Source organism: Phyllostomus discolor, chromosome 3, assembly GCF_004126475.2.
Source record: "Phyllostomus discolor isolate MPI-MPIP mPhyDis1 chromosome 3, mPhyDis1.pri.v3, whole genome shotgun sequence".
Taxonomy (NCBI): Eukaryota; Metazoa; Chordata; class Mammalia; order Chiroptera; family Phyllostomidae; genus Phyllostomus; species Phyllostomus discolor.
Window position 1 is genome coordinate 112,678,533 of NC_040905.2, and position 27,882 is coordinate 112,706,414.

A 27,882-nucleotide genomic window follows, 5' to 3' on the forward strand; every position below is an offset into this window, starting at 1 on the left:
TTACCCCAGGTCCTCACTGTGTGCAGGCATGGACTTTAGCAGTATAGTGAGAACAAAAGAAAATACCATCCCTGCCCTCAGGGGTGTATGTACTAGTAGAAGAAACAAGAAAAACACATGCGCAGCACACTCTGAGAGAGTGGTGGAGACTTTGGAGAAAAGAAAGCACAGGGAGATGGGGCCACTTCCCAGGGAGGGGGCGAGGTCCTATCTAGGGCAGAGGCGTCTGAACAGAGACTGACCTGGTGAGAAGAAACCCAGAGGATCGAGGAGAGAAGGAGCTTCCAAAAGGAGGAGTAACATAAGTGTCTGAATTCTGAGCGAGTGTACCATGTTTCAGAGTGTCCCATAAGACGTACGTGGGGTCATAGCTATAGCTATAGATGCTATGAGAAATATGTAATGAATCTTGAGATTAGTAACCCAAGAATTTGGGGTGGGCCTTTGTGGCAGGTAAGGAAAATGCTAGGTCAAGGATTCCTGTTGTGTCTTTTGCTTCGGAAGAGGGAGAGCATATCGGGAGGAAGAAGTCAGAATTGGCTGCAGACGCGTTCATGTTATAGTGCCTGTTGATATTCTAGAGGAGTTGTGAAAGCCTGTGGCCCTCACAGGTGTGCTCAAGGGGTTGTGTGGGGCTGGCATTCAGAGTTGGGGGTCTAGGGTGTGACTTGCTCAGTGTCTGCACTGTACCAGGCACGTGTGCTTCACCAGACGGTCTCCCACTCAGCCAACCTTTGAAGGGCAGGCTCGATTTTAGTAGAAATTCAGTTTTGTTTTGGTTTTTTAAAGACTTTATTTTTAGAGCAAGGGGAAGGGAAGGAGAAAGAGAGGGAGAGAAACATCAATGTGTAGTTGCCTCTTGCATGTCCCTCACTGGGGACCTGGCCTGAAAACCCAGGCATGTGCCCTGACTGGGAATGGAACCGGTGGCCCTTTGGTTCACAGGCCCGCGCTCAATCCACTGAGCCCCACCAGCTAGGGCAGAAATTCACTTTTATTGGGAGAGAGATCAGAGCTGGCCTATGAACCCCAAGGTCCCTATGTGTGTCTGCCAATGCCAGACACCTTTGGATGGGAGGTGGCCTGAATCAGAATGTGCATCTGGTGGGTGGAGGACAGTGGCCAGGTTATAGCAGAGGGAGGAGAGTTATGCCGTGACGGTGGAGATTCCATAGAGAGGAACTTGGCAGGCAGGGGTTGGGGGCACTTTAGGCCCCAGCCGTGAGTCCTGTTCAAGGGTGACATGTCTGCCTCTGGCCTGGTGGGGAGGAGGTAACTTTCAGGGAGATGGAGATAGATAAGGGCTGACTCTCTTTGCTGACCATGGATTTGCATGTGGTGGAGAGAGCAGGACATGGAGACGAAGGACGGAGGCACTATTTAGTGTGCCCAGTTCACATAACTAAGCATTCCCTTAGTTATAGACAGCACTTCCGATTGAAAGCTGCTTTGCCATTAAAAGCGATCTTTAATGGGAGAAATGAGGAAATGCTTTGCTATAATGGGAAAAAAACAGGATGCAGCCTCAATTCGTATGTAACCCCAACTTTGTGAAGAAAAATACACAAAGTAAATGTGCATATGTGCTGATGCTTTGGTGACAAAAAAATTATTTACCTATATTTTTCAAACTGCAGAGAATCTGTTTATTTTATAACAAAATACAGGCTTTATATTTTAGAATAAAGGCTTATAGAAAACTTGAGAAGATGGCACAGAGTTACTTATATTTCAGGACCAGTTTCTCCTGATGACATCCTAAATTGGTGTGTCGTATTCATACAATTGCTGAACCAGTATTTTTACATCATTGTTAACCAGAGTCTAAAGTTCTTTCAGTGTGCTTAGTTTTTACCAGTGTCCTTTTCTGTTTTTTAAATACATTTTATTGATTATGTTATGACAGTTGTCCCATTTCCCCCCTTTATTCCCCTCCACCCTGCATACCCCCCATCACCTGCATTCCAATCTCTTCCCCCTTTAGTTCATGTCCATGAGTAGTACATATAAGTTGTTTGGCTTCTACATTTCCTGTACTATTCTTAACCTTCCCCTTAACCTGTCTATTTTGTACCTACCATTTATGCTACTTATTCTCTGTACCTTTTCCCCCTCTCTGCCCTTCCTACTCTCTCACTGATAACCCTCCATATTATCTCCATCTCTGTGACTCTGTTCCTGTTCTAGTTGTTTGCTTAGGTTTTTTTTTGTTTGTTTGTTTTGTTGTTGTTGTTGTTGTTTTTAGGTTTGGTTGTTAATAGCTGTGAGTTTGTTGTCATTTTACTGTTCATAGTTTTGATCTTTTTCTTAGATAAGTACTTTAACATTTCATATAATAAGGGCTTGGTGATGATGAACTCCTTTAACTTGACCTTATCTGGGAAGCACTCAATCTGCCCATACATTCTAAATGAGATTTTTGCTGGATAGAGTAATCTTAGATGTAGGTTCTTGCCTTTCATGACTTGGAATACTTCTTTCCAGCCCCTTCTTGCCTGCAAGGTTTCTTTGGAGAAATCAGCTGATAGTCTCATGGGAACTCCTTTGTAGGTAACTGTCTCCTTTTCTCTTGCTGCTTCTAAGATTCTTTCCTTATTTTTAATCTTGGCTAATGTAATTATGATGTGCCTTGCTGTGTGCTTCCTTGGGTCCAACTTCTTTGGGACTCTCTGAGCTTCCTGGACTTCCTGGAAGTCTATTTCCTTTGCCAGATTGGGGAAGTTCTTCATTATTTTTTTAAATAAGTTTTCCATTTCTTGCTCTCCTCTTCTCCTTCTGGCACCCCTATGATGCAGTTGTTGGAATGTTTTAAGTTGTTCCATAAGTTCCTAAGCCTCTCCTCAGTTTTTTGAGTCCTTGTTTCTTTATTTTGTTTTGGTTGACTGTTTCTTTCTTCCTTCTGGTCCACAATGTTGATTTGAGTCCTGGTTTCCTTCCTGTCACTGTTGATGCCCTGCACATTTTCCTTTATTTCACTTTTCATAGCCTTCATTTTTTCCTCTGGTTTGCGACCATACTCAACCAATTCTGTGAGCATCCTGATTACCAGTGTTTTGAACTATACATCTGATAGGTTGGCTATCTCTTCGTCGCTTAGTTGTATTTTTTCTGGAGCGTTGATCTGTTCTTTCATTTGGACCATTTCTTTTATTGTCTTGGCATACCTGTCATATAGTAATGGGTGGAGCCTTAGGTGTTCATCAGTGTGGGACAAACCATGTTGCTGTGATGTGATGCTGTATGTGGGGGAGGGTTTTGATAGAGACCAGTGCCACTTGCTGTGCTCTCTGCCAGTTTTCAGTCACTTCCCTTGCTACCCACAATCAAATTGGATCTGTCTGCTGCTGATTCCCAGGTTGGGTGGGTTTGTGTACATTCTAGGACCCTACAGGTTTCTCCAGTGAACTGTCCTGTGAGGCTGGGAGTTTCTCCTGCCACCTCAACCCTCACAGGTTTTTATAGTCAGAGGGTTTGAGGCTTTATTTCTCCACACTGGAACCCTGGGTTGTGCAGTCTACCTTGTTCCGCATTTGTTTCTCTCAGTTTATCTGCACACGAATGTGGGACTGCCAGGTCTGCCAGCTGCCACTTTGCCGCAAGTCCTCTACTCTAGGCTGCCCGTCTCCACTCCTCCTGCCAATCTGGACAAATGTTTCTTCTTTAACTCCTTGGTTGTCAGACTTCCATACAGTTTGCTTTTCTGTCAGGTCTGGTTGGTTTTTGTTTTTGAATTTGTTGTCCTTTTGCTTGTGCAAGGAGGCAGTGTGTCTGCTTACACTTTCATCTGGGCCGGAAGTCTTACCAGTGTCCTTTTCTGATCTGGGTCTACATTACAGTCACTTGTCAAGACTCCTCGGGCCCCTCTGGCTCTTTCTCAGACATGCCTCGGTGGTGGTGGTGGTGGTGTGCAACCGAACTTCCCCAAGAGTAGCACTCCTTTTAGCACCCAGAGAGAGAGAGAGAATATTTCTTTCTCCCTCTCCCCTTCCCCTTCTCTCCCTTCTTCCTTTTTTCCTCCCTCTTCCTTTCTGTCCTCTTTCTCCCTCCCCTTGTTATAAATGAAGTTCTTTGGGCGGACCAAGTGAGACCTTGAAACCTAAATAAGAGCTTGAGTTCTTTCCACAGTAGGAAAGTTTTAACTAAGCAGCCCCCTCAGACTTAAGCCATTTGCAACAGTGATGGTGGGTTTCAGGCCTGAGTGTGCCTGGGCAATGGGAGCAGGGTCAGGGAGGTTCCCCCTTGTGTGGCCTTGCTTGGTACCTGGGTGGGCCACTTCCAAGTTCTTGCTCCTAACTGTGCAGTCACTTCTTCGTTAGCACCTTTCCCGTGTCTCCCACACATGGTGGGTATTTGGAGCCTTTGTGAGGTATAGAATGAGCCACTGAACATGCAGGATATACCATGGAGCTGCAGGTATCCGGTAGAATGGTGTGGAACAGTGAAAAATTACTTCCTCTCCCTCAGTTGTTAAATTCCAAACTAGCATCCTGGGTGTATCCTTCCTTCAAGAAGTATGTGATCTGTGTCCCTCATGGCTCAGGCAGCACTTGCTCTATTTTTATGTATCACCACTGTGCCTACTGGGTTTCAGCTGAGTACACAGGCCCTGCTTCCCTCCTCATCACCTTTCCTCCAGCAGTTTCCTCTGAAGGCAGCAGTGTGTTTACAGCCCATGCAGGTGGGGGTATGCTCAGTGTTCTCCAGCCTTAGGCTGGCTTCTTGCAGTCCTCAGGGCCAATAGCTGGGAGTCCCAGCTGGATACTGGTCCTGGAGGGAGGAGGCTGGGCTTGTCTGACACCTTTGCATGTTGTTGCAGGGCAGCCAGGGTGACAGCAAGAATGCCAAGAAAAAGAACAACAAGAAAACCAACAAGAATAAAAGCAGTATCAGCCGAGCCAACAAAAAGAAGCCCAGTATGCCCAATGTGTCTAATGACTTGTCCCAGAAGCTCTACGCCACCATGGAGAAGCACAAAGAGGTGAGATGCAGGGCCGGCCGCAGAGCCTGGCATTTGTGCTTCTATGGGCTGAGAGAAAGGAGGGGGTTTACTGAGAAACCACAGCCCTGCCCCTGGCCAAGAGGAGGGTGAAAGCATGGTGGCACTCTTTCCGGTGGTTTCTACAGTGCTGTGCAGGGTAGGACCGGCCCTAGAAAGCAGAGCTGGCTGGTTGGGTAACACCACACAGTGCATTCTCAAGTCAGTTCATTCCCAGAGAGTTGGGCCTTTGACTCACCTGGGACAGCACGTATCAGGCTCAGCACAGTCTCAGTTAAGCAGGCTGGGGGGGTAGCCCTGGGTCCTCCAGGGCCAGACCTCCTCGGCACCACTCTCTGTGGGGTGACATCCTCCTACTGTTCTTCTTGCAGGTCTTCTTTGTGATCCACCTCCATGCCGGGCCTGTCATCAACACACTGCCCCCTATTGTTGACCCTGACCCCCTGCTCAGCTGCGACCTCATGGATGGGCGTGATGCCTTCCTCACCCTTGCCAGGGACAAGCACTGGGAGTTCTCCTCCCTGAGGCGGTCCAAGTGGTCCACATTGTGCATGCTGGTAGAATTGCACACCCAGGGCCAAGACCGTTTTGTCTACACCTGCAACGAGTGCAAGCACCACGTGGAGACACGCTGGCACTGTACTGTGTGTGAGGTAGGCCCATACCTCCCTCCCTGTGTCTGCGTTCCAATGGAACTTCTGGCACAGCTATGTGGTCCACGAGTCTGGGGCACCCTTGGCTCCTCCCCAGTCCTCTTCGGTCTATGCATTTGCATTTTAGGTTGAACTGTTAGACAGTTGGCACTTCCTGGTGGTGGTGGGAGAATGGCCTGGTCTTCTCAGGGCACTGTTGGTTGTAAGATTGTTATTTTAGAGTTTACAAATTAGGGGTTGGGTTCCTGCTCTGTGCCCCACTGGGCTCAATAGCAGACATTCAAGGTAAGAAGAAGCCAGTTTCCCTTCCCAGAGTGTGGTCTGGTCCTGACGAAACTGGCAGTGGGCCACTGATGTATGTCCAGGGCACACTTGGCCCCTCAGCAGGACAGGCTGGTCTTCTTGGGAGTCAGCGTGCAGACTCATCCAGGATAAGGACACCATCACAGGCAATTGTTATTTTATTCCCTGTGTGTCATTAACCCCAACTCTGTGTCAGGCACACCCACAGCCTCGTGGTGCCCCGGCAGGAGTGTGGAGAGAATGGGAGAGGCACTGGCAGTGCTTTGGTCCCACCAGAACTCTGCCTGGTTCCCCTTTCCTGTTGTCATCCTGGGTCCCTGTGGTTGGAGGTCTGGTGACCCTTCTCCCTTGTCCTGGTTGGGACTTTCTGGCCATGCCACTCTGGTTCCTCCCTGGAGGGGCCTTGGCCCTTATGTGAAGGGGCGGAGTCTGACACTTGCATAGATAGGTCCCTCACCTGGGGTAAATCAGGCTGTTGTGGGCCCTCCACCACCCCCTGCAGATAGTCACAGATTTTTCACCCAGTCCTCGCCTCTCCTGCCTGTGTGGGTGGCCGGGGCAGCCCCTATGGTTATGAGCACCACAGGAATTTCTCAGGATCTCTGAGGGGGAGAGCAGGGCCTTTCTAATGCCCTCAACTTATATTTTCTTCTTTCTTCAGTATCCTCTTGTTTTCTCTCTCATTTTCTACTGCTGGAATGTTCATGTCTGTCCTGTGAAAGGGTTATCAGTCCAGGCCATAGGGCTCCATTCTCCGCTCTAGCACCTGTTGTCTCAATCTCCAGATGTAGGTAGCTGTTACAAACCTGGGGCAGGGGCATTTTGTCACGGTGGTTTGAACACAGGGCCTTCCTCTTGGTGAAGGCCTTTGAACCCCAGTAGCAGCCCTGAAGAGTGGAGGGCTAGTCTCTGTGAACTCGGGTCTGGGGTGCTGTAGATGCTCATGTGGTGCTTGGGAGGAAATGGACACCTCAGCAGTCATTCCTTCACTGCCAGGCTTCCCACACCAGGCATCAGGGTGGGGTGGCTGTGTGCCATTACCTAGGTGCAGAGGAAGGAAGGAGAAGGTGACCAGTGTCGAGCCTATGCACCTGCTCACATAGTGTTAGACAGCAAGCTAGGAAGGGCCAGGAGTCCCCTGGAAGAAGACAGGGTGAGGGTGAGTAGATGGATCATGTGGTCTTTGGAGCCTTCTGTGCTGTGGAGTGGTTCCTAGAAGTGAAGGTTCCAGGGGGTCGCCATAATGTGTGGTCACTCTGGGCTGCGTGCTGATGTTAGCCTGTCCCCTTTCCTTATCCACAGGACTATGACCTTTGTATCAACTGCTACAACACAAAGAGTCACACCCACAAGATGGTAAAGTGGGGCCTGGGCCTAGACGACGAGGGTGGCAGCCAGGGTGAGCCGCAGTCCAAGAGCCCGCAGGAGTCACGGCGCCTGAGCATCCAGCGCTGCATCCAGTCTCTGGTGCACGCCTGCCAGTGCCGCAACGCCAACTGCTCGCTGCCGTCCTGCCAGAAGATGAAGCGGGTTGTGCAGCATACCAAGGGTTGTAAGCGCAAGACCAATGGAGGCTGCCCGGTGTGCAAGCAGCTCATTGCCCTTTGCTGCTACCATGCCAAACACTGCCAAGAAAACAAATGTCCCGTGCCCTTCTGCCTCAACATCAAACACAAGCTCCGTCAGCAGCAGATCCAGCACCGCCTGCAGCAAGCACAGCTCATGCGCCGGCGGATGGCCACCATGAACACCCGCAACGTGCCTCAGCAGAGTCTGCCTTCCCCTACCTCAGCACCACCCGGGACCCCCACGCAGCAGCCCAGCACACCCCAGACACCACAGCCCCCCACCCAGCCTCAGCCCTCGCCTGTGAGCATGTCACCAGCTGGCTTCTCCAGTGTAGCTCGAACTCAGCCTCCTACCACAGTGTCTACTGGGAAGCCCACCAACCAAGTGCCGGCTCCGCCACCTCCCGCCCAGCCACCTCCTGCAGCAGTAGAGGCGGCCCGGCAGATTGAACGTGAGGCCCAGCAGCAACAGCACCTGTACCGGGTGAACATCAACAATGGCATGCCCCCAGGGCGCACAGGCATGGTGACCCCAGTGAGCCAGATGGCCCCTGTGGGCCTGAATGTGCCCCGACCCAACCAGGTCAGTGGGCCTGTCATGCCAAACCTGCCCCCTGGGCAGTGGCAGCAGGCACCCCTCCCCCAGCAGCAGCCGATGCCAGGCATGCCCAGGCCTGTGATGTCCATGCAGGCCCAACCAGCTGTGGCCGGACCTCGGATGCCCAGTGTGCAGCCACCCCGGAGCATCTCGCCTGGCGCCCTGCAGGACCTGCTGCGGACCCTGAAGTCTCCCAGCTCCCCGCAGCAGCAACAGCAGGTGCTCAACATCCTCAAGTCAAACCCTCAGCTGATGGCAGCTTTCATCAAACAGCGCACAGCCAAGTATGTGGCCAGTCAGCCCGGAATGCAGCCCCAGCCCGGCCTCCAGGCCCAGCCTGGCCTGCAGCCCCAGCCCAGTCTACACCAGCAGCCCAGCCTGCAGAATCTGAACACCATGCAAGCCGGTGGGCCACGGCCTGGTGTGCCTCCACAGCAACAAGCGATGGGAGGCCTGAACCCCCAGGGCCAGGCACTGAACATCATGAACCCCGGGCACAACCCCAGCATGGCGAGTATGAACCCGCAGTACAGAGAGATGCTGCGGAGGCAGCTATTGCAGCAGCAGCAGCAGCAGCAGCAACAACAACAACAGCAGGGTAGTGCTGGCATGGCCGCAGGCATGGCAGGACACGGCCAGTTCCAGCAGCCTCAAGGACCTGGAGGTTACCCCCCAGCCATGCAGCAGCAGCGGATGCAGCAGCACCTGCCCATGCAGGGCAGCTCCATGGGTCAGATGGCAGCTCAGATGGGACAGCTTGGCCAGATGGGGCAGCCTGGGCTGGGCACAGACAGCTCCCCAAACATCCAGCAAGCCCTGCAGCAGCGGATTCTGCAGCAGCAGCAGATGAAGCAGCAGATTGGGTCCCCAGGCCAGCCAAACCCTATGAGCCCCCAGCAACACATGCTCTCAGGACAGCCACAGGCCTCGCACCTCCCTGGCCAGCAGATGGCCACATCCCTTAGTAGCCAGGTGCGGTCTCCGGCCCCTGTCCAGTCTCCACGGCCCCAGTCCCAGCCTCCACATTCCAGCCCGTCACCACGGATACAGCCCCAGCCTTCACCACACCACGTCTCGCCCCAGACTGGTTCCCCCCACCCAGGACTTGCAGTCACCATGGCCAGCTCCATAGATCAGGGACATTTGGGGAACCCCGAACAGAGTGCAATGCTACCACAGCTGAATACCCCCAACAGGAGTGCATTGTCCAGTGAGCTGTCCCTGGTCGGTGACACCACAGGAGACACCCTAGAAAAGTTTGTGGAGGGTTTGTAGCATTGTGAGAGCATCACTTTTTTTTCCTTTCATGTTCTTGGACCTTTTGTACTGAAATCCAAGCATCTAGGCTCTTTTTATTCCTAGATGGAACTGCTACTTCCAAGCCATGGAAGGGTAGATTGCTGTTTAAAGAAACAATACAAAGAATATATTTTTTTGTTAAAAACCAGTTGATTTAAATATCTGGTGTCTCTCTCTCTCTCTCTCTCTCTCTCTCTCTCTCTCTGTTTTTATTTTATTTTATTTTTTTGTTTTGGGGGGAGGGGGGTTTTGTTTGGATTTTTTTGTCATTGCTGGTGACTCATGCCTTTTTTTAATGGGAAAAACAAGTTCATTATATTCATATTTTTTATTTGTATTTTCAAGACTTTAAACATTTATGTTTAAAAGTGAGAAGAAAAATAATATTCAGAACTGATTCCTGAAATAATGCAAGCTTATAATGTATCCCAACAACTTTCTGACGTTGCGGGAAGATTTTTTCTATTGTGAACTCTGTGGGCGTTCTCCAAGTATTACCCCTGGACGATAATAGGAATTGGCTACTGTGTGCACACATGTACACACCCACACACACCTATACATACTGGCTTAAGCCAAACTCTTGTCTTGCAGATGTAGAAATTGTTGCTTTGTTTCTCTGATAAAACTGGTTTTAGACAAAAAATAGGGATGATCACTCTCTTAGACCATGCTAATGTTAATAGAGAAGAGCATTCTTTTCTTTCTTCTATGTGAAACTTGAAATGAGGAAAAGCAATTCTAGTGTAAATCATGCAAGTGCTATAATTACTATAAATAAGAAAATTCAAGAAGATTCAATCACTGTATAGAATGGTAAAGTACCAACTCATTTCTTATATCATATTGTTAAATAAACTGTGTGCAACAGACAAAAAGGGTGGTCCTTCTTGAATTCATGTATATGGTATTAACACTTAGTGTTCGGGGTTTTTTTGTTATGAAAATGCTGTTTTCAACATTGTATTTGGACTATGCATGTGTTTTTTCCCCATTGTATATAAAGTACTGCTTAAAATTGATATAAATTACTGAAGTTTTTAACATGTATTCTGTTCTTTAAGATCCCTGTAAGAATGTTTAAGGTTTTTATTTATTTATATATATTTTTGGAGTCTGTTCTTTGTAAGACACGGTTCTGGTTGTTTGCTCGTAGAGGAGAGGCAGCGGCCAAAGTCTTAGTCATCACACAGGTGGCGACCAGGCTTAGCCAAGACGTGGAAGGTTCTCTTTCCAATGACTGAGGTGGTCAGCTTAGTGATGGCTGCACACACTCGATGCTCCCCAGGGAACTTCACCCACAAAGTTAGGAACACAAATGGATCAGAAAAAGTACTTTGTCCGTTTTCCACTACCCCTGTCTCAGCCACCCTACCCTAAGCAATAAGAGTAGGGAGGGTTCCTGTACTTGTTTTCAGTCTCCCCACCCCTTCCTATGTAACAATTCCAGGGTTAATTCAAAGGATGCTCCAGGGACTAGAGGTGGTTCCTGGCCTCCCTCTGAAATTCTTGGTTAAGGAAGGGAGGATGCCACCACACAGTATGTCTTGCCAGGGCCTCCACCTCTGGTCTGGACAAAGGAGCTTTGGCCCTTCATTCCCTACCCTCTAGAAACAGCAGAGTGCTACCTTGGAGGCTGTTGAGGGGAAACGACTGGGGAGCTGTGGTCACTAGCCCTGCTATGGTAAGACTAGGCCTCTGGCTTCCAGGGACACTTGCACCTGGGCCCACCCCTCCCCTCTGCATCCAGTTTCAGGTGCCCTTAGTGAAGGGGTCACACTCGAGTTCTTAAATGTAAAAATCACACCTGAGAGCAGGACCACTACTGGGGTAGTTGAAGTTAGTCCTCGAGACTGCCGCACGCCACCACCCCCACCCCACCCCACCCCAGGGCATTGGTTAGCTGAGTTGTGTCTCATCCCTTGTCCCCCAGCCAGAGAGTGGTCTAGATCAGGAGTTGTGTTAAACTTGGAAATCATGGCCCAAATAGCTTCCCTTTTGTCCCAATATTCACAAATATTTTCAGAACGCTTGATACAGGAATCTAAAGTGAGGAAACTTTCTAAGAAATTTGTTTTAGCACCAAGCTTACTTAGAATCTTGTAGATAATTAAGCCGGGTAAGAATAAGACTAGCACTCCTAAACATCCCCTGTCTGTCTACACCCTTTCCAAAAGGGAAAGCAAGGACACGACCCTCCAGTGGCTATCTTGGCCATCCCCACTCAGCAGCTTGCCCACTTCTCACACCCATGACCCTCTGATTGTTAAGCCGTGACCCAATGTTCAGACAAGAAGGGGTGAGCTCTCTGGGGCCCTGGAGAGTCAGATCCAGGCCCACCAAAGTCCAGATGTGCAGGCTTGTAACAGTGGGAGGCATCTTTTTCAGGTGATTCTGGAATCCGAAACTGTACTGACCTCGTCTTGGAGTCCATGTTCCTGCAATCCAGATGCCAAAGGATGCAGCTGAGGGTGTGGTGTTTGGGTACCCATCCTGCACTTGGCGGATGGAAGTTGCTTGAAAAGCTGGAAAGCCTGGATGCTGTGTCTCAATGCTGTATACTTAGGAGGAGAAGACAAAAGCATATATTTGTGATCAAAAAAGGAAACTTGAAATGTGCTGGTGTTTATAATAAAAGCTGGTAAAATTGCTTGGATTCAAAGATGGTTCCAGTTGGCTAACGACCTTCAGAAGTAGTTTAGCAGCTAGTCAGCATAAGACTGAAAGGGCATTGTTGAGTTTGTCTAGTGCGTGTGTTTGATGATGTCTTTGAAGATTTAGCATGTTAAAAGCAGGAATTGAATGCAACCTTTGGGGAACCTGAGGTGGAGAGGCTTCTGTTTCTGAGATCTCTGAACACACAACTCTCTTGTTTTGATTACTATGAAGTGAAACTGACTTTAGGCTAAAAAGAGCCTTTAGCACTACATGGGAAGATGGGCTACTTCAAAGAAATAAAAAAGTAAAGTCTTTTAATGAAGGAGTTGAGCTCTAGGAGGTAGCCATTGTGCCAGCAGGAAATTCTTCACCCAAAAACAGTGCTGGGAAGTAAACACTGCAGCCATGCCCCTGCAGCAAACAGATAAGCAGGAGCACGGAAGAAGGGGACAAAGCCCACTTGGGACTGTAAAGCGACATTATATCTTCCCAGAATGTCCCATGTTCATTCCATGCATGACTCAAGTACATTTATTGTGCAAAGTTAAGAGTAGGGGAGGGTTAGTTATATCATCTTGGAGTAATTGTGGCACGCAGGCTAACAGGCAAGACCGAGGAAATTTGGATAAGTAGATGAGGAGGCAAATGGTGTTTTCAATGTCTTGGACCTTTCTAGAGGATTTATTAGTATTTATTGACCGTGGTATCACTGGAATTACTTAACTGAAAAATTTGAAGGGTGCTGACAGCTTAGAACACCTCAATAAAGGAAATGGTGCAGGTATGGTGTGGAGGGGATTGGGGGGAGACCGAAGCAAGAGATCTGACCATAGGAAGCACAGGCCCGAGGCTTCCGTGCAGTGGAGGCATTGAGAATCAGTACCGACGGTGTGGTGGTAGCAGCGCCAGGGCCTTGGCCTTAAGTGAACTCTCTAAACTCTGCTTTTTATCTGAATAGAAGATAATCATACGGGGTAACAAGTGCTGTGTTTCCTTTTTTTAAGATTAGAGGGGAAGGGAGGAAGTGGGAGAGAGACATCGGTGTGAGAGAAGCAACAATGGGTTGCCTTCTGCACATGCCCCAGGCAGGGACTGAACCTGCAACCCAGGCATGTGAAACGCATGCCTGGTCCTATGTGCAACCAGCACGAGCCACAAAGTGCTGTTTAAATGCATTATCAATTCCTTTGCCTTGGCCGTGAGGTGGAAGAATGGAGGCAGTAACTTGCCTGAGTTCATGGGCAGCAAGGGCAGGCATGGGCCCGAGTCATGTTCCTGTGCCGAAGTAGCTTTTCCTCCCAGCCTTGAAAACTGCCCTAGGTGCCTGCCTCCCTTCCTTATTCCACAAATTCACCTTGAACCCTCTTTTGGGGGTACCTTGGGGGAAATGGGAACATTATAATACATTGTAACCCCTTAGAAGTCACAGGCGGTAAATGGTAACTAAGTCCTTAAAAGGACTATGTGGGACTCGGTATGCCTGTGTCTGGTGCCCACTGGGTCACTGTGGCATCGCAGAAAAAGAAATGCTGATAGTGCTGGTCAGCCCTAGTGCCCAGAGCTTTAAACTCCCGGGGTGGATGACGAACCCACCTCCCACTCAACACCTGGAGAGGGTTAAGTGACCACAACGGGCCATGTCATCTGATCCTGGGTGCTCAGGGGTCTGTATATAGGCAAATCAATGAAGTTCAAACTAAAGGGTCCTCAAGGAAGGTAGTGATATTTAGAGTGTTCCAAGTGAGGGTGAGGACCCTGTGTCCACAGGTCCCCCAGGAATGTGTCCAGAGAGGACATTCTTGGAAAGGACAGCAAGAGGTGTGCCCAGGCTCCTGCACATGGGCATGTTCCCCTCTTCTGCCAGAACGAGCAAGGCCTCCAGGCTCCATGTGCCAGCACCCTTCCTTGTCCTCTTTAATGCCACCCAGGGCCCCTCACATCAGTGTACACACTGAGGGCCCACAGAAGAAGGCAGACTTTTCCACGTTCTGCCGCACGCCAAGTGGTGGGAGGTTTACTGATGAAGAGAGTCTTGGGGACCAGATGCTGGCATCATGGCTGTGCTCCCAGAGCTAGGGGATGTAGAGAAAGGGGCAGGGAAGTGAAGTAGGTGGGGGCCACACAGGATGTGTTCAGAGTCAACAGGTTCAGCAGCCAGGACTGGTGTCACCCATGAGAGTAAGGTCTGTTGGGAGAACACTCTGAGTTTTTTGAGAGGCCTGTCCTCATCTGTTGCCAACTCTCTAGACACTTGATTTCAAGTAAGCAAGCTTTCTTGAGCTGGTTCACTCAGTAAGCATCTACCAAGCAGGTCCTAGGCTCTGAGATACAACCTTTGGAGAATTCACTCAACAGAGACAGACAACTGCTAGAGGAAAGTGCTAGATGGTGCTAGTGCTCACAGCCAGGGCATGGAGCCCAGTTTGTGCTGGAAACAAGAAGATGTCTTCATCAGGGTCCAGAATCACATAGTGCTCCGCAGTTTAGGGAGCACACACATCCTCCACACTGCCGTGTGCGCCTTAGGACCGTGCTTCTCTGGCTGTAACGTGCGTGTGGATTATCTGGGATGTTGCTAAAACCCTGATTCAGTAATTATGAGGAGTGGACAGACTGAACTTCCCAGTTTCTAACAAGCTCCCAGATGAAACCACTGCCTCTGGCCCTCTACACTTTGAAAAGTGAGGCTATAGGGGACCATGAAAAAAAATCTTGACTTGGAAACTGCCTTCATCTCAATGCTCACGATCAACATGGGTTTAGGGAGAGTGGGGTTTGGTCAAGTGGTTCTTCAGCCTCCTTCACAGCATTTGTTCTGAGCTGGAACCTCCTGTTCCCTTTGTTTTCATGGGCCTCCTGCCTTCCTCAACTCCCTGAATAAGAATGCGGCAGAACCACGGGCAGCCCGAGGTCCTCTGAACAGGACAGGAGTCTTGTTCAGAACCCAGGCTGCGAATAGCCCCACAAGACTTACAACCCTGAATTACCTGGAAAGAGTGTCCAATGTTTTGTTTGCCCTGGGACAGAGGTGCAGGGAGTGTCCTGACTATGAAGTGCATTTGTAAAAGTGCAGATTGTGAGGAAAATAGAGAGTTGCCCTGGCTGGTGTGACTCAGTGGACTGAGTGCGGGCCTGCAAACCAAAAGGTTTTTGGTTTGATTCCCAGTCAGGGCACATGCCTGGGTTGCAGGCCAGGTCCCCAGCTGGGGACACATAAGGGGTAACTACACATTAATGTTTCTCTCTCTCTTTTTCATCTTCCCTTTCCCCCTCTCTAGATAAATAAATAAAAATCTGTCTCTTTTTTTTAAAGAGTCACATCTTGCTTGCTTTTCCAAGGAAACATGAGGCGAGCCTTGCCCTGGCCAACCTTCTGGGTGATGTGACTGCGGGTAAAAGTTCGGGTCAGACCCATCCTTCCAGTTTCCCGAACTGTAGGCACAGCAGCCACCACCCAGAGAGACCTGGCTGACATTGATGCACCACGGTGCCATCTGCTCCATGTCCAGGGGGTGTTGGCACCTTCAGGGAAAACATCAGTGGTCTGCATTTTCACCCTGTCCTTGATATACCCCACTGGACCAGAAAATCCTGAGAGGACCATCTTCATACCTGAGGAGACATGGTCTTGGCAAAGAAAACTCTGCGAACACCAGCCACCTGCTGGGGCCTGATGCCAGACACTGCTTATGATGCCACATGGGGAGATAGGGCTTCTGGCTGGGGTGGAGGCCCATGAACCCAGGCAAAAGGTTGATCCTTGAGAGAAGCAGGACCTCACCAGCACAGACATTGAGATAGGGGCCCTGCAGCCACCAGGAAGCCATGTTGAACAGGGAAAGCAGCAGGCCAGGCCTTCCCAGGCAGTCTTTCTGCTCCCTCCAGTTGTTGGAGTGAGAATGGTGGCTGTAGGAATTACAGGGCCATTGCCTCTGGCCAAACACCCACATGCACAAGCATGCAAGCCCACACAGAATGAAGGTGATTTTTTACCCTGTAGAGTCTCTCAGACCAAACCAATTCTCACCTGTCTTCTCCTAAGCAATACACACAACGGGCTTGAGATTTGGCAGACATTTTTTCTTCCAATGCCTCATCCACAAGCTGAGAAAAAATTGTGGTCTGAGCTCTTTGCCAGGACAGAAGGTATCTTTTAATCATACCATCATAGCCAGTCACTGAGTGTAATCCCCCAGCAGAAGCTTTTAGAAAGGGAAGGCAGTGACATTTGGAGAAGGAACAGCAAACTCACAGTGGCCACAGTGGTGGTGAGAAGACCCAGGGGGCCTTTTCCTTTACCTCCCTTCCCCTCTTCTGCTTCTCTGCTCTCCCTAAGCTAGTCTGCAGCCTCCATCAATTCAAGTTTATCTACATCTAATTGTTTTTTCCTTCTTCCATTTTCCTTGTGTGCATAGGGGCTGAAATCTGCCCATGACCCCCCATCAAGACTTGACTTGGATCCCTGATCACCTCAAAAAGCCACAGTTCCCTGGGCTACCAGAGGACATGGTATCACAAGGGTCTGTGGCTGAGGATATATCTCTGAAGGCCACAGGTCAAGAGTGGACAGAAGTCCCTGGTAAGTGTGGGGAACCTGGTAAGTGTGGGGTCCCTGGTAAGTGTGAGGAACCTGGTAGATTTGCCCTCCACAGAGCCTGGGTCCTGCCTGTCTTGGCAAAGTACCTCATCCTTAACTGAAGCCTGGGCTTCCCTGTTCCCTTGGCCAAATTCCACCTCTCCTTCCTGAAATAAAAGGGCTCCCCAAGCTAGATCTGTTGCCCCTTAGATCAGCGTGTCAGCTCTTACACAAGATGATTTTCTTTTCTTTTTAAAAAAGACTTTATTTATTTATTTTCAGAGATAAGGGAAGTGAGGAGAGAGGAAGAGAAACATTGGTTGGTTGCCTCTCTCACACCCCAACTGGAGACATGGCCTGCAACCCAGGCGTGTGCCCCAACTGGGAATAAAACCAGTAGATTTTCAGTTTGCAGGCTTGTATTCAATACACTGAGCAGTATCAGCCAGGGCAAGATAGTTTTCTGAGTGGAGTGAACAATGAATGAAATGTGACACTGAGACCCCTTAATACCCCCAGAGTAGCTGCAGTGACATCCAGGAATGGCTATGCCTGGGACTGGCTTTGTATGTCTGGAGTGTGGTGAGGTAGTGAGAGAGGCAGAGGGTAGATTATGCAGGACCTGGAGGAATTTGGAATTGATCGTAACTGTGAAGGGAAACTATTGGAGGACCCTGACTGAGGACTGTAGGATCCAGTTGGGTGTAGAGGGTCAGGGAGGGAGGGCTGCTCCTGATGTCTTCCCTTCAAATCTGTCCACCTCTTAAACTTTCTCAGTTGCTTAAGCCTGGCACTTCGGGGTTCCAGGCTTCCACCTGGACACATTCTCTGACACACCCCCTCCATGCCCCTCGGAGTACTCTGCTGCTCCCGTCACAGTCTCTAGTAACCCTGTTTTTGTACAATTATTTGATTGTGGCAGTGAGTCTTTTTCTCGAAGGAGGAAACAACTTGTATAAAACAACTTGGACATAGAGAGGAAGAAAAGTGGAACTAAAGGACTTAAGTGACCGCACTTTTTTTTCAAGAAAAAAGAGATTTTTTGGCAGTGAGTCTTTAGTGTGCCTCAGAATCATTTGGAGGAGCTTCCTGGGAACCACTTTGGAGAATCTGTATTTTACCTGGCTTGTTACTGTGATAAACGAAGTTTGTCTGAACCCCCAAATAGACTTGTACCTCCAGCAGGGTGAGAGAAATGGAATAAATGAATAGCTTAGTTTTGTTGGTGGGGGTTGGCTTCTGGGTTCATGTCTTGGTGTAGACAAGTCAAGCCTAAAATTCTCTTTCACTTTTTAGGTATGTGGCCTTTCTTGGTTTGAAGAGTGACTAGGCTCCACAGATGTTAACTTTCTGCCCTGTCCTTTTACACCCTCCACCCCTGGTGCGGGTGCGAACACCTGCCCCATTTTAGGGATGCACAAGCTGAGGCCCAGTTGTCTGAGGATTACCCCCGTTGGCTCAGCGCTCAGCCCCTCGCCCTTGGCAACGCGACACAAGGTCACGGAGGTCTGGCCTCCTGCCCTACAGCACACCGCACGTTCCACAGATGCCCCATTCCACTGGCCAGCGCCGGCAGCGCATCGGGCAGCCCGGCGCGGAACGTGACGTCACCAAGTCGCGACGGAGGAAGGCCTCGCCTCCTGCGCGCGCGTGGTTGCGCTGGGCGTTCGGGAGGAGGGATATGGCGCGTGAGCTGAGGGCTCTGCTGCTGTGGGGACGTCGCCTGCGTGTGTCGGCGCTGGCGGCCGCCCCGGGAGGTAAGGGATGCTGGGCCGGAGTTGGGGATGCAGGAGCACCCTGAGACCTGGAGTCCGTAGCGACCTCATTGGAAGCACGGAGATGCAACCCTTTGCGCCGTGTGGGGGACTGGGACATTTATTTGCGTAATGCGCGTCGAGTGGCGAACTGGGTCCCAGAGGGTTACGTGTATCCTCTGGCGGTAACGCCTTTAAGCTCTGGCTCATGCGACTACATTAGGGGCTTCTCCTTGAGCCGGGGTGAGGCCTTGGGGCCTTGGGCTCCTCGGGCTCCTCGGGCTCCTCGCTTCTGCTATCCACAGCATTTTTGGGGAGTGCAAACCGAGGACGAGTGTGTGTGCTGTGCAAGGACGTCACGAGCTTGGTCACTTAAGTCGCTTAGTTGTGCTTTTCTTTCTTCCTGTGTCCAAGTGTTTTATTCACGAGTAACAACATTAGCCACTTCAGTCGACACCGAGTGCCTACTCCAGCCGTGACGCATACTGCAGCGAACTGGCGCCCTGGGCCCTCCGTCAGCCCCTGGACTCCAGTCTTTGACCACCTAGCCTGAGGGCATGGGATTGGTGTGTGCTGAAATAAAGAATGACCATAATGTCTGCTCCTCATTCACAAGTAACTGCTGGTGGGCATGTTGCCTCACCTTTCAGGCTCTGTAAGGTTGCACACATTAATATATGTGCCTTACATTTTTATGTAAAAAAGCATTGTGCTACAGAATTTTTGTTTTAAACTCTCAACATGGCTTACACTTATTTTCGTCAGTAAGCACAGGTCTAAGGCTTTCCAGGCTATGTATATCCTATTTTATAGTCAAATCATCATTTAATCAATATTGTCCTATTAGTGGACATTAAAACTATTTCCAGCACTTCCGGTGAAAATGGTGGGGTAGGCAGACATGGCTCACCTCTTTGCACAACCACATCCTAATTACAACTAAAATATAGAACAGCCATCACTCAGAACTGGCAGAAATCGAGTTGAATGGAAGTCTGACAATTACGGAAATAAAACACATCCATCCAGACTGGTAGGAGGAACACAGATAGGAACAGGCTGGTCCCTCACCCATGTGTGGTGGATAAAAAAAAAATATGGCAGGGATATCTCGGGAGTGAGGAGTTGCAGCCCCATGCCAGGCCCCTAAGCCCAGGGTTCCGGTGCCAGGAAGATAAGGATCCATGACTCTTGCCTGTAAAAACCAGCAGGGATTGAGTTGGAAGAAACAGCTGGAGCCCCAAGTAGTTCCTCTTAAAGAACCCACATATGGACTCAGCTACTCAGACTCACTTTCTCTGGGCTCTAGCACCAGGGCAGCATTTTGAAAGGTACCAGTGTAATATAGGGAGAAACTGAAGTGTCTGGCATCAAGGCGAGCAGAGGCCATTGCCCCTTTTCTAAACTCTCTTGCCAAAGAGCTGGCAAGCTGGGGCCATATCTGAGACTCTTATCAACCTGGCGAACATTGTTTGACCCTCCTTGGAGATGCCCAGAGATTCAGTCCCACCTAGCTTCATAAGCTTCATACTCATGCTTCATAATTTCCTAAATCCTCTCAAACAAGCAATTGCTGGCTTTAGCCCCAGGCCCAGCAACAGCAGCCAGCCAGCCTAGATTTCACAGCTTGGCTTCGCCTGGGAACCTCCATGCCCAGCACAAGTAGCTGCCATCTCAGATTGCTTTACAACTCAGGCAGGGTGGCCCCAGACAAAACACGGGTAGGGTCTGACCTTTGCCTGCACCACTCAGGAAACCCCAGGGCCAGCACACCCATAGGACAGCTACAGACCATGTCAGAGTACCCACTCACCCTTCCCCTGCATAGCTGTTCCTCCACGGAGGGTGGAGGTGGGTGGTCAGTGGTCACAACCAGTCCTTGTAGGTGAGTGGTCTGGGCAAATCCCCTCCATTGATCTGTCAACATCAATCAAGTCCCAGCTACAAGAGGAAGGTGTACTTCAGCCCACATGTAGGGTGCACCTAGAGTACCCAGCTTGGGTGGTAGGGGAGGCTGTGCCACTGGACCTTATAGGACACCTGCTACATTAGGCCACACTACCAAGACATGGAGTTAGAGCAGTTCTACCTAATTCATAGAAACAAACACAGGGAGGCTGCCGAAAGGAGGAGACAAAGAAACATGGCCCAAATGAAAGGACAGATCAAAACTCCAGGAAAAGAGGTAAACGAAATGGAGCTAATCTATTAGATGCAGTGTTCAAAACACTAGTTATAAGGATGCTCAAGGATATTAGGGAGAACCTCAGCAGCATAAAGATTCACTCAGAAGCGAAGGATACATTAATTGAAATAATAATTTACAGGGAAGCAACAGTAGAGTGAATGAAGCTGAGAATGAGATCAATACTATGGAAATAAGGAAGCAAAAAATAACCAACCAGAACAACAAGAAGAAAAAGAATTTCAAAAAAGTGAGGATAGTATAAGCAGCCTTTGGGACAACTTCAGGAGGTCCAATGTTCACATCATAGGGGTGCAAGAAGGAGAAGAGTTAGAGCAAGAACTTGGAAATCTATTTGAAAAAATGGTGAAAGAAAACTTCTCTAGTTTGGTGAAGGAAATAGACATGCAAGTCCAGGAGGCAGAGTGAGTCCCAAATAAGATGGGTGCAAAGAGGCCCACTCCAAGACACATCATAATTAAAATGCCAAAGGTTAAAGATAAAGAGAATCTTAAAAGCAGTGAGAGAAAATCAGTTACCTACAGCAGAGGTCCCATATGGCTTTCAGCTGATTTCTCAAAAGAAACTTTGCAGGCTAGAAGGGATTGGCAAGAATATTCAAAGTCATGAAAAGCAGACGCCTACAGCCAAGATTGTTCTACCCAGCAAAGCTAACATTTAGAATTAAAGGGCAGCTAAAGAGCTTCCCAGACAAAAAACTAGAGGAGTTCATAATCACTAAACCATTATTATATGTAATAATACCAGTGAGGGAAGAAAGTTCCCTCTTAAAGAACTACTGTACTGAAAAATCAACAACAGACTCAGTCTCCAAAAGCAAATGTGATTGTGTTGTAAAGCAGACAGGCTAATGGATTGGTCATTTCATGTGGCTAGGTAACTATCATGACCACTACAGCCCCTGAGCCGCGATTCCTAATCTCATGGGATGATCTTGTTCTCAAGATTTGATATTACCAGAGTGAGATCATGAGTCAGCCACGATGGGACAGGTTGGTGCTCGAGTTAGTGTTAAAGCATTTTCTGATCTGTGTGTGCTGGAACCTTTGCCAAAATTTTCTGCCTTGGAAAGAGAGTTGTAAAGGGTGAGGAGTCTGCTCCAAGTACCAGAAAGGTCAGAAGAGTGAGGTTCCCTTCTTTGTTGGAGGACTGAAGCACTGCAGATTTATTTCCCAAATGAAGCACACCTGGACTGTGTCTGGTGGCAACCTCCCACTTAGTACTTTTTTCTTTTGTTTATTTTGCTTAGTCCCTCTGGTCTCATTTTGTTTGGGGTAATACTATTTAATTTCTACCCTTACACCTCTTGTGCTCCAGCCTTCACAAGAATCAGGCAAATTTCTGGTGTTTCCAGGCTATGCTTTCTGGGATGAAGGAGTAGCATTTGCTGGTCAGATTTCACTTTCTCAGTGAGACAGCTAGTTATGCTGCTAATATGATGTGGTAATATAGGTTTTGTTCCTTAACTGCCTAGACTTTGAATGGCACTGCCATCTGTATAAATCATGGCGCTGGGGTGTAGGGCCTGCACCAGCAGAACACACATGGCTGGCCTGCCCAGGAGGCACCAGGTGGGCCTTTGGCACGAGAGCGTGAAATGCTTGGTTGTGTGGGGGTGGGTGAGTTATCCCATTCACCTATAAAAGATCAAACAACCCAAATGTAATAGATTAGCAAGGCCTTATTTACTTGGCTGGAGCTATGACAAAAGAGAATCTCCAAGTGGTTTGCTACCCCTGGGCAAAAAGAGAAGGAATGCAGCTTGAAGAAAGAGGGGAAGTCAGGTTGATGAGAAAACTATGAAGGAAAATAAACATTTCTCACCCTCCCAAATGTCATAACCATGAGCAAAGGTGATTTCCGTAAAGGAAATTTAACTGAGACCAGCAATCTCAGATCACAACACTGATTCTGGGTCAGTGAAATGTATTCAATTCATACTCAAAGTGAAATGCTTCAGGTTTAAGTCAGATGTTCTTTATATATATTATTGATTATGTTATTACAGTTGTCCCATTTTCCCCTCTTTATACCCCTCTGCCCTGTTCACCCCCTCCCACCCACACCCCCTCCTTTAGTTCATGTCAATGGGTCATACATATAAGTTCTTTGGCTTCTACATTTCCCATATTATTCTTGCCCTCCTCTGTCTATTTTCTATCTACTATTTGTGCTACTTATTCTCTGTACCTTTTCCCCCTCTCTCCCCCGCCCACTCCCCTGTTGCTAACCCTCCATGTGATCTCCATTTCTGTGGTTCTGTTCCTGTTCTAGTTGTTTGCTTAGTTTCTTTTTGTTTTGTTTTAGGTGTGGTTGTTAATATCTGTGAGTTTGCTGTCATTTTACTATTCATAGTTTTGATCTTCTTTTTCTTAGATAAGTCCCTTTACCATTTCATATAGTAAGGGCTTGGTGATGATGAACTCCTTTAACTTGACCTTATCTGAGAAGCACTTTCTCTGTACTTCCATTCTAAATGAAAGCTTTGCTGGATAGAGCAATCTTGGATGTAGGTCCTTGCCTTTCATGCCTTTGAATACTTCTTTCCACCCCTTCTTGCCTGTGAGGTAAGAAATCAGCTGACAGTCTGATGGGAACTACTTTGTAGGTAATTGTCTCCTTTTCTCTTGCTGCTTCTAAGATTCTTTCCTTATTTTTAATGTTGGCTAATGTAATTATGATGTGTCTTGGTGTGTTCCTCCTTGGGTCCAACTTCTTTGGGCCTCTCTGAGCTTCCTGGACTTCCTGGAAGTCTATTTCCTTTGCCACATTGGGGAAGTTCTCCTTCATTATTTGTTCAAGTAAGTTTACAGTTTCTTGCTCTTCCTTTTCTCCTTTTGGTACCCCTATGATTTGGGTGTTGAAACGTTTAAAGATGTCCTGGAGGTTTGTGAGCCTGTCCTCTTTTTTTTGAATTCTTGTTTCTTCATTTTTTTTCTGGTTGAATGTTTCTTTCTTCCTTCTGGTCCACACTGTTGATTTGAGTCCCAGTTTCCTTCCTATTACTATTGGTTCCCTGTGCATTTTCCTTTATTACAGTTAGCATAGCCTTCATTTTTTCATCTAATTTGCAGCCAAATTCAGCCAATTCTGTGAGCATCCTGATTACCAGTGCTTTGGACTATGCATCTGATAGGTTGGCTATGTCTTGGTCGCTTAGTTGTATTTTTTCTGAAGCTTTGATCTGTTCTTTCATTGGGCCATTATTTTTTGTCTCAGGGTGCCTGTCATGTAGTAAGGAACTGAGCCTTAGGTGTTCACCAGGGCAGAGCAACCCATGTCTCTGTGTTGTGACGCTGTATGTGGGGAAGTCATCCAGAGGGGACAGTGGCGCTTGCTCCGCTCTCTGCTGGTTTTCAGTCATTTTCCCCGCTTTCCACAAGCAAAGTGGGCCCTTCTGGTGCTGATTCCTGGTGGGTGGGTTTGTGTATGTTCTAGGACCCTGTGGATCTCTCCAACGAACTCTCCTTTGAGGCTGGGAGTTCCTCCCGCTGCTGCCTCAACCCCCACAGGCCTTTTCAATCAGTGTTTTGAGGCTTTATTTCCTTGTGCTGGAACTCCGGGTTGTGTGGTCTGTCTTGCTCCCCAGTTGTTCCTCCCAGTTGATCTTCACACAAATGTGGGACTGCAGGCTACACCAGCCACCATCTCGCCGGATCCACCAGCTGCTGCCTTGCCACCAGTCCTCTCCATGCACCCGTCTCCGCCTCTCCTACCGGTCTGGATGAATGTGTCTTTAATTCTTGGTTGTCGGACTTCCATACAGTTCGATTTTCTGTCAGTTCTGGTTATTTACTGTTTTTAAATTGTTGTTGTCCTTCTTTCGGTTGTGGGAGGAGGCACAGTGTGTCTACCTTCGCCTCCAGCTTGGCCGGAAGTTATCTCAGAGGATGTTATTGAGTTGCATTTTTGGTGCCCTCATTGTAGCCAGCTAGAATTTTTCTTCAACACCATCCTGCTCAGTCTTGATATGGAAGAGTCACTTTTTTGTAGGAAGCTGCTTTTTGCTTGGTCCACAAAGACGTTCTGCAGCATTTAGTAAAGATAGATTTCAGAATGTTTATTTATGGTATAGCTAGCTATTTCTGCTAAAGCCATTAGGAATTAAGACCATGAAAGTTATGGCTCTCCAAGCTGTTTGCTTATTGAGGAGAGGGGGCTCATCTCTATCTGCTTTTCAACCAGGTTAATGCCCACAGATCAGGTAAATCGAATGGGTATAGCTGGGTCATGGGTGTAACTAATTTTAAAAACAGATAACCAAGAAATGTGATTGGAATATAAATTAATGTCCGGATAACCAGAATGAATACCATATTTAAAAACCAGAAGATTGTATAGCAATACTATTAGGAACAAATAGAAAAGCTGAAGTCTTTCTAGTGGAACTGGACATGCCAGGTAGCTGATGTGGCACCAGGAAGGAGAAATGCAAGTGCATTTGCCATTGTAGTTCACACACGTCAGTATTCTAGCATTTTCAGGAAACGGAGCACCCGAATGGGTTTTCCATGAAGCTCACTTTTAAAGTAGTGCATTTCATTTTAACCACAATTAGAAGTCTTTGTAAAACACATAATCATTAAATGGAATATAACTGAACTTTGATATTTACAGGCTCAATATTGTGAGGGTTAACTTATAGCCCTCTGTGGTAACATACAGGCCCTCTGGGATGTGATGACTTTTAAAACTGCAGTTTTGAGCATTTCTGTGGCTTTCTTTTTTTAAATCACAGCACATTGTTTAACTTTTTAAAAAATATTTATTGGTTTTAAAGAGAGAGAAGGAGAGACAGAGAGAAACATTTATATATTGTTCCACTTAGTTATGCATTCATCGGTTGAATTATGTGCCCTGACTTGGGATCGAACCTGCAACCTTGGCAGGTTGCGATGCTCTGAGGTATTTGGCTGGGGCTCCTCTTGTTTAACTTGACAGGCCTCCTTGGATCTATGTTCATTCCTCTCCCAGTTTTCAGATGGGCTTTTAGATGGTAAAACTTGTTAGAGACACATTTTTTAAAAGAGAGAAGGATTTTGACAGGAATCGGGGGGACAGGAATAGTCTTGTATGAATCAAGTTGGGGGTGTGGATTTTATGTCCTATATTTTGACCATTCAAAGGTGCCCCTATCTTTGTTACTTGTTTTGTTTCTTTGTATTCAGGGAGTTGATATTTCTTGGTAGAGTGTAATTATAAGTATAGCTTGGTAGAAAATTATTAGAACAAGCCCTGAAACATAATACAATTTAAGAAGCAGTGAAAATGTTTGAGTATACCAGTAGTAAGAACTTAGACATTTTTGAGGGAATACAAATCTTTATTTGATACCTAACTAGAAAGTGGTATTTCCACTTTCTGTCTATTGCTATTCTTAAATCCTACTGAAGTAACTGCTGAACTTAAGAAACAAAATGTTTGGAGGAATTTCAGATGTGAATGAATAGCTGACTTATGATATCAAGTGATAAGTGAGAGAATAAAAAAACTACCCGAGTTGACTTACTGAAAAGCAGAGAATTTCATGCTTCTGAGCATAAAGGTAAGGTAAAATAATTGGATGTGTTCCAGGGGAAAAAACGAGAGGCTACTTTCCAAAGAACTCCAGTTTTTCTAATATAGTATTTATATCTTGTGGGAGAGCATTAATTCTGCTTTTCACTGATCTGCAAGTACCATTAGTTTATAGAATTTTAAATTTACAAAGTAAACTTTTTTTTTTTTAAAGATTTTTATTTATTTATTTTTTAGGGAGAGAAGGAGGGGGGAAGAGAGAGAGAGAGAGACATCAATGTGCGGTTGCTGGGGGTTATGGCCTGCAACCCAGGAATGTACCCTGGCTGGGAATCGAACCTGGGACACTTTGGTTCCCAGCCCGCACTCAATCCACTGAGCTACGCAACTTATTTTTTTAAATATATTTTACAGAGCCTGAGCTTTAAACTTAGAAATGTTTAGGCCGAAATCAGATTAGTGAATTTCAAACTTTTGGTTATAAACTCCCGGTAAGAAATGCATTCACATCATGACTTCCTATCCAAGAAAACGTGTGCCATACAAACACCCGTACATACTCAGCTAAATGAGTTTCGTAAATACCCATATTATGCTATGCATTCTTATACTTTAATTTCATTTAAAAAATTCTGGTTTAACTCACTGAATTGATTTCATATCCAGTGGGTCACTGATCTTAAACTGTGGTTTGTGAAACACTTCATGTGGCTCTGCCTTCTGAGAAAATAACCACATGCTTACCGAGGGCCTGCTCTGACTCTAGCGTTATCACGGGCAAAATAAAGACATGATACGGTCAGAGGTGTAGCCCATTGAAACATCTCCTACACAGTGTAGCAATATCAGCTCGTCAAACAAACATCTGAGGTGCCTCCTGCATGCCTGACACTGCTCTGCTGGGTGCTGTGGGATGTCCAGGGGACAGCACAGACAAACTCCTGGCCCTTAATGGTGCTGGGATGGCGTGGGGTCAGAGGCAGACAAGTCAGTGCTGTATGAACGTAACGCGAAATTTTATGAAGGAACCAAAACAGGAAGGGGGTCCCCGTAGACAATAGGGTGGTCAGGGAAGGCCTCCATGGAAGGTGGCATTTAAGTAAAGCCTGGAAGGAGGTGAAGGTGTTCAGGAAGAGCATTTCAAGCAGGAGGAACAGCCCACATAAGGGTCCTCGCTGGCATAGTGTGGGGACGGCACGGAGGCCAGGGTCCGTGCTGGGGGCACTCTTGAGAGGAGTCAGGTTAGAGTAGTGTGCCACGTTCATTTAAGTGACTCTGACTTCACAGATTGAAATTTGGGCATGGGTAAGAGTAGGTATTAAGTTAGAGTTAAAGCTTACTTCATAGAAGTTTTCTGAGAAAAATCCTATCTATGTTTTTATTAAGCAGGGAGTCATGTTTTCTAGAACTAATTGGTATAGCAAAAATATCTTTCATCCTGACTCTTAGTGTGATGACCAGCAGTACCAGAAAAAGCCTCTGTGGCAACACACTCCCATTCTCTTAGAAGAGAAACAACACTGATCTGGAATATTCAAGACTTAATTTTCTTGCACTTTCACATAATATATCTTGGGGTTTGTTTTACATTGAGGCACAGAGCACTAGTATCCCACTCTCTGGGTATACCTTCCTTTATTTAAACCTCTCCTGATAGACATTCAGGTTGTTTCCGGGGCTTTTTTTAAAATCACAGAACCTAGGCAATACCAGTGTTGGTAAGAATGTGGAGAAGTTGGAACCCCAGTGCACTG

At 47.6% G+C, this 27,882-nt stretch overlaps 2 protein-coding genes and 1 long non-coding RNA gene across 3 annotated transcripts in view; 2 read left to right on the forward strand and 1 right to left on the reverse strand.

The window, feature by feature from the left end:
• LOC114495032 (CREB binding protein) overlaps positions 1-12,067 on the forward strand; it is a 157,134-nt gene extending 145,067 nt beyond the window's left edge. Inside the window, exons 29-32 of the mRNA XM_028510221.2 lie at positions 4,817-4,978; positions 5,368-5,649; positions 7,255-11,101; positions 11,806-12,067. Coding sequence (XP_028366022.1) covers positions 4,817-4,978; positions 5,368-5,649; positions 7,255-9,393 — 2,583 coding nt within the window. The 3' untranslated portion in view covers positions 9,394-11,101; positions 11,806-12,067. The remainder of the gene's footprint in view (positions 1-4,816; positions 4,979-5,367; positions 5,650-7,254; positions 11,102-11,805) is intronic.
• Positions 11,144-27,882, reverse strand: LOC118499284. The gene is made up of 3 exons (XR_004901811.1): positions 27,871-27,882; positions 22,802-22,812; positions 11,144-11,270 (listed from the first exon to the last, which is right to left on the reverse strand). It is a non-coding gene; the product is annotated as an uncharacterized LOC118499284 (long non-coding RNA).
• The window catches only part of TRAP1 (TNF receptor associated protein 1), a 68,555-nt gene continuing 58,941 nt past the window's right edge, over positions 18,269-27,882 (forward strand). The window contains exon 1 of the mRNA XM_028510330.2: positions 18,269-18,408. Coding sequence (XP_028366131.1) covers positions 18,333-18,408 — 76 coding nt within the window. The 5' untranslated portion in view covers positions 18,269-18,332. The remainder of the gene's footprint in view (positions 18,409-27,882) is intronic.